General features: G+C 42.1%; 2 protein-coding genes across 14 annotated transcripts in view; one reads left to right on the plus strand and one right to left on the minus strand.

Moving 5' to 3' along the window:
- HYCC2 (hyccin PI4KA lipid kinase complex subunit 2) overlaps positions 1–5,240 on the minus strand; it is a 59,833-nt gene extending 54,593 nt beyond the window's left edge. For 3 of the 11 annotated variants that reach the window (XM_075028111.1, XM_075028110.1, XM_075028099.1), the window contains exon 1: positions 4,534–5,191. The gene's annotated coding sequence lies outside the window, so the exon portion shown is untranslated. Of the gene's footprint in view, positions 1–977; positions 1,127–3,894; positions 4,105–4,533 lie in introns of all 11 variants that reach the window. The other 8 variants (XM_075028109.1, XM_075028104.1, XM_075028106.1 and 5 more) reach the window with 7 other exon arrangements.
- Positions 5,241–5,346: 106 nt separating this feature from the next.
- Positions 5,347–9,991, plus strand: NDUFB3 (NADH:ubiquinone oxidoreductase subunit B3). 3 transcript variants are annotated; one of them, XM_075028133.1, is made up of 4 exons: positions 5,425–5,577; positions 6,076–6,149; positions 7,020–7,163; positions 9,725–9,991. In XM_075028133.1, exons 3-4 carry the CDS (start codon positions 7,024–7,026, stop codon positions 9,879–9,881), a joined length of 297 nt encoding a protein of 98 aa, XP_074884234.1. In that variant the 5' UTR covers positions 5,425–5,577; positions 6,076–6,149; positions 7,020–7,023; the 3' UTR covers positions 9,882–9,991. The 3 variants fall into 3 exon arrangements, with proteins under 3 accessions (XP_074884233.1, XP_074884234.1, XP_074884235.1); XM_075028132.1 differs by lacking the exon at positions 6,076–6,149 and having other exon boundaries at positions 5,347–5,577; positions 7,022–7,163; XM_075028134.1 differs by lacking the exon at positions 5,425–5,577 and having other exon boundaries at positions 6,076–6,150; positions 7,022–7,163.
- The last annotated feature ends 394 nt before the right edge of the window (positions 9,992–10,385 follow it).

Here is a 10,385-nt window from a genome sequence, read left to right on the forward strand (position 1 = left end):
ACAGTTTGCAAACTGTATATTATTTTATCCAGACCTCGATCAAGGTTTATATGTTCTCTTCTCTATGGTATTGCTGGCAATAGAGAATCTTGTTTTGCAGTAGAGTTTTACTAGATAACTATATTTTACTTCATCAGAAGTGCTCCTCTACCTCTTGACCTTTTATTTCAAGTTTAGAAGCTGAAGTCAGAACTCTATACAAAAAGGAGACCAACTGAGTCACTCCATAAATCTGTTCTGTGACTGAAGTAAAAAAAAAAATTTACATTATTTTTCTTGTTATTAGAAGCATGAATTATCCAAGCAAAGGTGCAGAGAGAAAAATTCAACCAGCTTGCTATTTTATCTACAGTTAGTTATACACGCATTAACTCAGAATACATTCTTACTCTCAAAGAAATTTTGCACCTATCTGGACACTTATTGAAATATAAGAAAATCCACTTAAACATAAGAAAAAAACTTCTTTAGCATGAAGGTGTTTACAAACTGGAACAAGTTACCCAGAGAGGTCACAGAGTCTCTGTCTTTGGAGATATTAACAATCCAGCTGTACAATGGCCCTGCTTTGAGCAAAGGCACTGAACTACGTGATCACCAGAGGTCCCTTACAACCTCAACCATGCTGCAATTCCATTTTTAAAAAAATCTCTGCTTCTGCCAAAGAACAACACAAAAGAAAGGTTCAACAGAAAACAACAGATAATTTGGATAATACCTGACACCTGCAAATCTTTCTAAAAGCTATCATCTCGATTTTATAGTGACCTTTACAGCCAACATGAAATGTCTGAACAATTTACACAACTCGGAAGTTAATGTTTCCTTGAACACAACTCTGTAGGAAATTTTATCTACTACAAGCAAATAACTGCAAAGGAAACACTGTGAAAAACAGCATTAAGTAAGTCAAGAATTACTTCTCACAACTATTCTATTTGTAAATGAAAATAACTGACTGAAGTAGCAAGTCAAACCTTACTATTGATGACTGCCTCTGGTCAGATCAATTTCCCCTGAAAAGAGTCACAGGACTTCTTAAATGATCATTCCTATGGCACAGATGTCCTTCACCAGGAGTCAGCTGGGGAAGCCTCCAGGTTCACTTTCTGATACTAGTTCATATCTTAACATAAGAGAACAAGCATAAAGAAAATTAACAGAATCCAAAATTATTTTCCTGCCCAGACAAGTGTTTGAGTGAACATGTCACGGTTTAACCCCAGCCAGCAACTAAGCACCACACAGCCGCTCATTCATCTCCCTCCCAGCAGGATGGGGGAGAGAATGAGAAAGGTAAAAGTGAGAAAACTCGTGGGCTGAGATAAAGACAGCTTAACAGGTAAAGCAAAAGCCACACATGCAAGCAAAGCAAAACAAGGAATTCATTCACCACTTCCTATGGGCAGGCAGGTGTTCAGCCATCTCCAGGAAAGCAGGGCTTCATCACACCTAACAGTTTCTTGGGAAGACAAACACCATCACTCCAAACGTCTCTCCTTTCCTCCTTCTTCCCCCAGCTTCATATACTGAGCATAGCATCATACGGTATAGAATATCCCTTTGGTCAGTTGGGGTCAGCTGTCCCAGCTGTGTCTCCTCCCAACTTCTTGTGCACCCCCAGCCTGCTTGCTGGTGGGGTGGGGTGAGAAGCAGAAAAGGCCTTGACTCTGTGTAAGGACTCTCAGCGGTAACTAAAACATCTCGGCATTATCAATACTGTTTTCAGCACAAATCCAAAGCATATGGTGCTTACTGCCAGAAAACATGGTAGATGCAAAAACCATATGTAGGTTCAGAAGTTTTTAAAAATTAAGTATATCCATGGAGTAAAAATCCATACAAAATATCATCCCCACTGAAGAGTGGGAGAGCTGACCTAAGGAATAACCCTATGTGCTTGCCTAGAAAAGAGTGTAAGAATAAAGCACCTGCTGCCAAATACTGGTTAGCTGTGGGAGACAAGCAGGACTTGAAACAATGGTCTTGTCACATACCAGGATCCCAGAGCTTTACACTTCAAGAGAGAATATCAGATTAGCTCAGTATGGCCATTCCTGTGAATAACAGTCTTTGGGTTGACACACACAAAAAAAAAAAAAAAAAAGGCAGGAAGAAACTAAGACTATTGCTCCAGCACATCACTTCTCCAAAAGAGAGGTGAAATAGTAGTTTGAGCTTGTGATACTATCCATAAAATAATTAGCTCTCTAATGCTGCCTAAAACAATAATTTCCTTCCCCACCTTTCACAGCCTTTTTTTAAAAGCATCCAAAGAAATCAAGGTGGACTAAAGATCTTTTCCATCATTATTGTAATTAAAGCAGGACTGACCACTTTATTCAAATGACAAAAGGCTTCCAATGACTTACAAACGACTACTAATACAAAGCTGGAGAAAGCAACATGCAATTTCAGGAAAAAAAAGATACAGTATTTAAGTAGTTCAAACATGTATTAAGATATTGAGCCAAAAAAACCCCAACCAACCAAGACAACCCCACAACCCTTTTTTGTCATCTCAAACTAAAAATACTTCAAGTCACTGTCAGTCACACAGCTCTCTATTCCAGAAAACAATAATGAAGAGCATACCACTAAACACAGTTCAGTACTAGAGCAAATATCATATGTATAGGCAGAGAAGAGCAGTACACATAATGTATCTCACAATCTGTTAATCCAGAATGCACATCAACACAAATTTCTGGAAACATGGGCTTTTGAAAGCTGTTCAAGAAAACCCTGCCACCTTCCTCTAACCTAGTAACATAAGCAGGAATCCCAGCAAATCATAAACTAGCGTGGCTGGATACAAGCTAACATAACTGTATTCTAGAACACTTAATCTTTTCAGTAATTATCACCACCATGAATAGTACAAAAAGAAGCAACTGAATAAACCACAAAAAGTACTGGTTATTTGTACATGGAGTTCCAATGACCTTCCCTTCCTAAAGGACATCCAGCGTTTTTTTACACAAGATGGAAATTTCTTTTCTTTATGTTAGTTCCTTGTGCATACTATTATTTTCTTCAGGCTTACACCATAATTATGGTGAAGTTTCCTTCTCAAAAACAGGTTATAGCAAGACTGTAAGCCCCCTTGAAATTATGCAGATTCATTTATTTGGTGAAGATACAGCTTCAAAAAGCTTTCTATTTTCCCAAAACATCACATCCCTCATATCTGCAGTCTTATTTTTAAAAGAAAGAGTATGGTCCATACTGAAAGAAAAGGAAATTTAGGAAGCAAAACATTAAGCAATCTCATCGTAGAGCAAATTATCAACTACACACAGTTTTTACTATCAAGAGTTTTTATGTACTTGGGTGGGGGGAAACAGCTACCCAAAGCCTTGTTAAACCTTGAAAGTGATAGTGTATTTGAAGACAAATCTTGCCGAGCACACTCCTCTGTTACAATTCTGTTTGACCGGTATATGTCACACAAAGCCAATATTCTATGATCAGAACTGAACATTCCTGTTGACAGACTCAGCAATACCAGTAAAGTACGGCTTCATACATAAATAATCAAGTAATGCTTCCATGCACTATGAAGAAAACAAAACAAAATAAACAAAAAAAAACATAAATAAAATGAGAACTTTGTATTTTTCCTTCAAAAAATAAAATCAAGGTGTCTGGTATCTAACATGACTATGGGTCACTGAAAATTTTTTTTTGAGGAAATATCAACATTCCTCAGCGTTAGACTTCGAACACATACCTATTAACTTTCAGCCACAATAAGAAACAAGAAATACTTCGCAGGTATCTGACAGAACTTCATTCTCTGTAAGGCAGAGATTTAGGCACCTCACAAATAAAGAGCCATCCTGCAATTCCACCCCACACACATTAGAGAAAAACAAACGTGTCTCCTCTCACCCTGACACTGCATCTGCAGAGAAGAGACTGCTCTGAGTCTTGCAGACTTTCTCTCACAGCGAAAAACATTCAACGGTGAAACCAGACAGAGGCAGTCTGGATTAAACAGATGGCACTCTATTTAGAACACTTTCACTGTTAATAACATGATAATGGCATTCCTTCTGGAACTCTTCTCATGCCTCCCAGTATCCCTATAAAAAAAAAAACCTGAAACCCAGAATCAGCTTTACATCAGGATATTTTTAAAAAAAAAAAGCACTAAAATTCTGCCAGCATCATGCTATAAACCAGTGTTTGTTCTCACTCTTGTAAGAGCATCAGAAATTAATATAACAGAGTTTGTACTCTGCTGTAAAGAAACAGCACTATTGTATCATCTACAACTCAGGAATGATTTAAGCCCTTATAAGTAGTTAACTTCTACCAGCTTCTTTTCGGATGAAGGGGACTACATACTCAACCTTGAGAAACATGAAAAATAATTTAATTATTCAGAGACTAACACAATTAACACTTCACAATTACATAGCCACGGCACGCAAAACGCCCAGCTCCCTAGAGACGGGTACTCGGCAGAACCAAGCAACCCTCTCACTCAAGAAGCAGCTGTCGAGAGAATTCTTAACTTTCACTTACCTCTCAGTGCAGTTCCACGATTTCAGGACACCTGCCCGCTTCTCCTACGGAAACAAACAGCGAGGCTCTTTCAAGACACATCCACCGCAAACCAAGTCTGCTCCTGCCGCCCGCCGAGCGCGCGAGCACCTCCGATTTCCCCCCGCGACTTCTTCCCCTGAGGAGGCGAACCCCGAGGGCAGGCAGCGAGGGGGCACTGCCCCGGGCCCCGCCGCCGCTCTCCGCGGTCAGGGCCGGGGGCGCGCGCGGGCCCGGGGCTTACATAACCGCCGGGCGCGGGGATGCTCCCCCGCCGCCCGCCCCTCTGCGGTGCCCGGGGAGCCGCCGCCTGCGGGGAGGGGGAGGGAGGGGGAGAGGGAGAGGGGGGCCGAGCGCGGCGCCGTCGCCACCGCTGTTGGCCGGGCTGCGGGAGGGGAGGGAGGGGAGGGAGGGGAGGGGGGAAGCAACGGCTCGCGCCCCCGCACGCGCAGGCCCTGCGGGCTTCCGTCCCTGCTCGCGCACCCGGCAACGACCGGCGGGCAACGGCCAACCAGCGAAGAGAGAGGAGAGGAGGGGAGGGGAGGAGGGGATCCTCGCTGCCGCCCCGGCCACCACCACCACCCAACGGCTCCGGTACCGACTCCTATTGCCGCCACCCCCTCACCCTCTTCTCCTCCGCTGCCACCTCCAGCCACTGCCAACCCGGCAGCTCAACAACGCACCCACCCATTGGGCCGCTCCCGCCCCCAACAAGCCCCGCACGGATTGGCCGATTTCTCCTCCGTGTCTCCCTCCTACCCCCCACCCCCAGCTCCTCCGCCAGAGTCGGCGACGCCGCTCCGTGTGCGGGACCTGCCTCGTTAAACGGCGACGGGAGTGCTGCGAGTAGCAGAGGGCTGGGCAGCGGCCTTGCTGCCTTCGCGCCTTCGCCAAGATAGTGGGAGGAACCGGAACGGAAGCTGCCCGGAACCCTCGTGGCTGGCTGCGCTTCCGTAAGCGGCCGGTCCTCCCGCCGACTTCCGCTTCCGGGTGGCGGCCGCGTCCTGAAGGAGGGTCAGAGAGCGGGCAAGTACCGAGGGCCGGGAGGCGCGGGAGCCTTCTGGGGCTCGCCTGCGCCGCTGCCACCCCCGGAGTGCCTGTGGGGAGGCTTGGGAGGGGAGAGGGCGGCGGCGATGTCTGCTGCTCCGGGTTGTGCCCCCGAGCCGGGGCGGCCTCACGCAGCCGCCGTGGCCCTTCTCCAGGCGCCGTTAGCCGGATACCCGCCCCGCCCGGGCTAGCGGGCCTCGGCGCTGGCGCCTTTCGGTCCCGCTTTTGCTGGTTTTGCTGGCGGAGAGCGCACGGCTAGTGCTGCAGTGCAGCCCGCTGGCCGCGGCGTGTGGGCGCTGGTGTGCGTTTATATGTGCATAAACCCCTTTCTTGTAGGAAGGTAAATACTGGTCGGAGAGAGGTCTTGGGTTTTTATGGCAAGGACATAGACTGGGGAGGCTTTTCGGGTAATGACAGCATGAGAGCTCTTCCTCAGGTTTCCTTCTGCAACAAAATCCTCTTTGCTTGCTTCCACAGTTTGGGGTCTGCAAGAGTTACAGGCTTCGAAGCCGTGTTCTTGGCACCATTGCATCCCAGTCAATTCTCCTAAAAGTTAAGGATATTAAATCTGTTCTTTGCTTCCAGATATGTGTTAAAATGGGAAATCCTGACGCAAAGAAGTCTCAGGTGCTTTGTGAAAATAGAGACTTAAAAGCCATTGTTATTTTCTTCCAGTCCTTCAGGATCCCATTGAAAACATTCACCTTGCCATCTGCCTTGATCACTGTTTTTTAATGAGAACCTTAATATTTTCATAGTTCTCTCAAGGTCTGTCTACATAAAGCATGTATTTCCCAGCCTCATGAAATGACTAGTAAGGTGCATCTCCTTGTGCATTCATCTATCCTGTACCCATTTATTGCCACAGTTACGTTTGACTGAATTGGAGGCAACTTAAAAGGAGCTGAGGAGCCAAGTCTTTGCTTTTTTTAATGTTTTTCTTCAGAGTTTGGTGATTGTAGCTCTGCCATACCTAAATTAGAAATTTCCAAACTAAACTCTGAGCTTTTTGATGTACTCTGGAAAGCCTGCAAGTTGCTGGGGCCTGGTATTGCTAAAGAGCATTTATAGACATTGGAAACAATGTTTTTTCTGACACTGTTTTCTGGCACAGAAGATTTACATAGCTGCTCCATGAATGTAATGGTGGTGGTGACTTACAACACAGCAACGCTTAAGTCTGCACAGTTTGCCTTACTGTGCTAAATCACCAACTTCAGAAATGCAGCATAAAGTCTCTTAGCTCTTTGTTCTACAGTGTACTGTGTACAATGCAGAAGATGCTTCACGTGCAATGTTATGTGCTTTGGAATACTTCTTGTAATCCCCCTGTTTTTCCTGTACAGGGTACTGTTCTTTGCAAGTGTGTGAAAATAAGCTGATGCTTTCTGTGAAATTAAAAAACTACTCTCTTTTCTTGTAGGTATGGGGCATGGAAATGAACACAGCCATGGCCATGGCAAAATGGAACTCCCCGACTACAGGCAATGGAAGATAGAGGGTACTCCACTAGAGAAGGTCCAGGAAAGGCTAGCTAAACGGGGTCTTAGAGATCCGTGGGCTCGGTAAGTGCAGAAGCCTCAAAAATAATCTTGATATGCCATCTTGTAGCCTCAACTGGACCTTGTCATTGCAGATTATTCTTTCTTTAGTAAAAATAGTGAAAAATGCATCTAGATTATGTTAGTCAGAATTTCAGTTAAGTCTTTACTTTTTTGTGTGGAGGTCACACTTTGCATCAGCTTGACCAGTCTCCGCATTTTGCAAGGCACCCTTGCACTTTGTGATGTTTCATGATGATACAGATCAGGCACAATGACCAATACCTCATCCACCAAAACACTTAAGTAATATTAGGTCTTCCACATATGAGTAAGCCTGTCCCTTCTCAGCAAAAAGATTGTGTGCTCAGATCTTGCTGAAATTGATGGAACTTACATTGACATTCTGAGTAGAAATAGTGTTCCTCATATACAACAGGAGGCCTTTATTTGAAAAGAAGAAATATACTAGCAGAAAATGTGGAATTTGAGTCAAATGTGCATTTCATTTTGCTAAGCAGTGAATGACATAATGGAAGATCAGATTTTTACCTCTGTTGTCCCAGTCTACAATGAATACCTCCTCTTTTTTAGCTAGAGCAATTCTGGATCATTTAGGCAGCTGCTAAAACAGGGCTTAACATATTTCTGCCATATCATTAATTATGTAGTACTTTGCTCAAGTACTCTTTAATCTTGGGGAATAAAAATGCTAAATGTCTTGTGCTGTGTAGTCCAGTTCTTCTGTAAGGCAAAAGTTGCATTAGCAAACTATTCCAGGAGCCTTCATAGAAAAGGCTTTACTTCAGACCACTACAAGAAAAATGTAAGAGTAAACAGGTAATCTGTTAAAAAGTTGTTACATGCTATAAATTCTGGAGGGGTTTGGGATTGACAGCACTTTTTTTCCTTCCTTTGAAACAGTTTAAGGCTGTAAGCATGGAGTAAAACATAGTTTTGATGATGATAAGAATCATTTAAGATATGAGTCCTTAGGATTATCAGTTACCAATTAACTTTCCAGGCCTGTGTCACATTTATGTTGCCTCTATTTCTGAGGAGTGCAAGCAGTGTTAATTTTTTTCCTTTGCTTCAGACAAAACTGTTTTCAGCAAGCAATAGGCTTATTCCCATTTAAAAAGTGGACACAGTTTAATATCATACGTTTAGTGTAAATTAATGTAACTTTTAGTGCATATACTTCAAAGTTGAGAAAGTGCTACAAAACAGCAAACTGGAAAAGAGCTTGTGTAATATTTGTTGCTCCTAGATAAATAATTAATGTTTCTCTGGTAAAAGAAGGGGATGGAGCCAATTATGTGAGGAGTTGAAATAAGGAGCAAAGTCAAACTCTTAAGGCATGAGATGATTCCTTCTGAACTTTTCAATTTTATGTAAAGTAATATTTCAGTTCCATAGGACAAGTACAAGTATTGTGCCAATCTTCCTTAACAAAGGAGAAATTAAAGTATCAAGTTACTTGCCTCAGTAATCTGGAAGAAGATTGCATTATTAATATCTTGCACTAGAATTCTTGAAAAATTAACCCTCTCTAGGGCTCCCCTCTTTGCTATATTAAGTTCCTTTTAACAGGAGATCAGCTTTCCACCTTTGTAGCAAATGCATATTAATGTACGCATTTAATACCGAGTAAGCCGTGTTAAAGTATCAATTAGTACTCCATACTAGCATCTAGAAGATACTCTTCCATACCAATGTGCTTTCATCTCAAGTCACAGAAACCATCTGCACAAGGGGCATTATCTATGAACATATGTACTTGACCCTCTTGTTTAAAAAAATTGTATCTTCTCCTGAAATGATGGTTCTAATTTTATTGCTTCTTTCTGTGCATGTTTTTTTCCTTTTCTTAAGGACTTTGAGTCCTTAGAAGAGAAACTGTGTCCATCTCTATAGATTACACTGGTTGTGCTAGACAGAAATCCTTGTAGTCAATTATAGCAGTGACTAATGTTTCAGTAACAATGTAGGTTAAAAACAGCAAAGCAAAACTGTGAGGTTTGTGAATATTCTGTTGCTTTTTAGCAAAACACAATCTTTTCAGCTTTTTTTTTTTATCAGTTTTAGTAGGCTTTTCTGACCCTAATACAGTTAAGTGTCGTGTTGTCAAACAGGAAGTGCCTCCACACTAGCATGAGTTTTCTATGGCTGGAAAAACTTTCTCTTCTAAGATTTAACTATGCTAGATACTTTCTAGCACAGTGACTAGGCTTTGTAGTTACTCCATCCTGTGCAAGTGCTGGGAGCTTCTGATTTTGTTTCAAACAGAATAAAAACAGAAGACACCAATTACATCAATTTGAGGGGGTGATTCTGTTACTAGAATTATGTTGTTTGCTGGTGTTACTTGTATCTCAAATTACATGCATAAAGTTTAGAGTTAATATCATGAACTTTACTTGTGGCAACTCCTGTTACTTAAATGATAGAAATATTACAGTCTCAATATAGATCTAGTTGAAATACCTTCATCTTTTTTTCCCTAAGAAAGATATTCCTATTAATGTTTATCACAGTGCCACCACTGATCCTGTTTTATTCTTCTGGTTTCATTTTTCTTCTAGCAATGAAGCCTGGAGATATATGGGTGGCTTTGCAAAACCTGTCACCTTAACAGAAGTCTTTACTAGGGGACTCAAGTGGGGATTTGCAGCTTTCGTCATAGCTCTTGGCATTGAATATACACTGTTTCCTCCAAAGAAGAATGGTGGCCATCACTGAAGATCAAATATGACAATTTAATACTTCCTAATTACTAAGCTGAAACATACATAAGCCTGCTGCTCACTCTGTACTTACAATATGTGCATTAAAGTCTATCACAGGCAAAACCGTATTTCTTTGATTTTTTTTTTTTAATACTGTTGTGGAAGGATCAAAAAACATAGCCAGAGCAATTTATCTGACTTCAATCTGGGAAAAAAAACCAAGACACACATATGCTTTTGGGTTTGCTGTACCATCCTTTAAAGAACAGAGGAAATTACCAGCCCAGCTCTTTCAAGCCCTGCCAACATTCTATTAAATTAAATTGAGAAAGCGTGTTGCTTTTAAGAAAAAAATTGTACTGTATTAATTACAGGCTTAATAATGATTATTTGCTAGTAAGTGGTAATGAATGACTTGTAATTTCTTAAAAGTATAATTTGTTACTCACTCTTATGTGTCTAAATAAAAAGAACTATTACCATAAAGCTTTAAAAAGTACCCAAAACTGCCTCAAAG

This window comes from Buteo buteo, chromosome 5 (assembly GCF_964188355.1).
Source record: "Buteo buteo chromosome 5, bButBut1.hap1.1, whole genome shotgun sequence".
In the NCBI taxonomy this organism is placed as follows: Eukaryota; Metazoa; Chordata; class Aves; order Accipitriformes; family Accipitridae; genus Buteo; species Buteo buteo.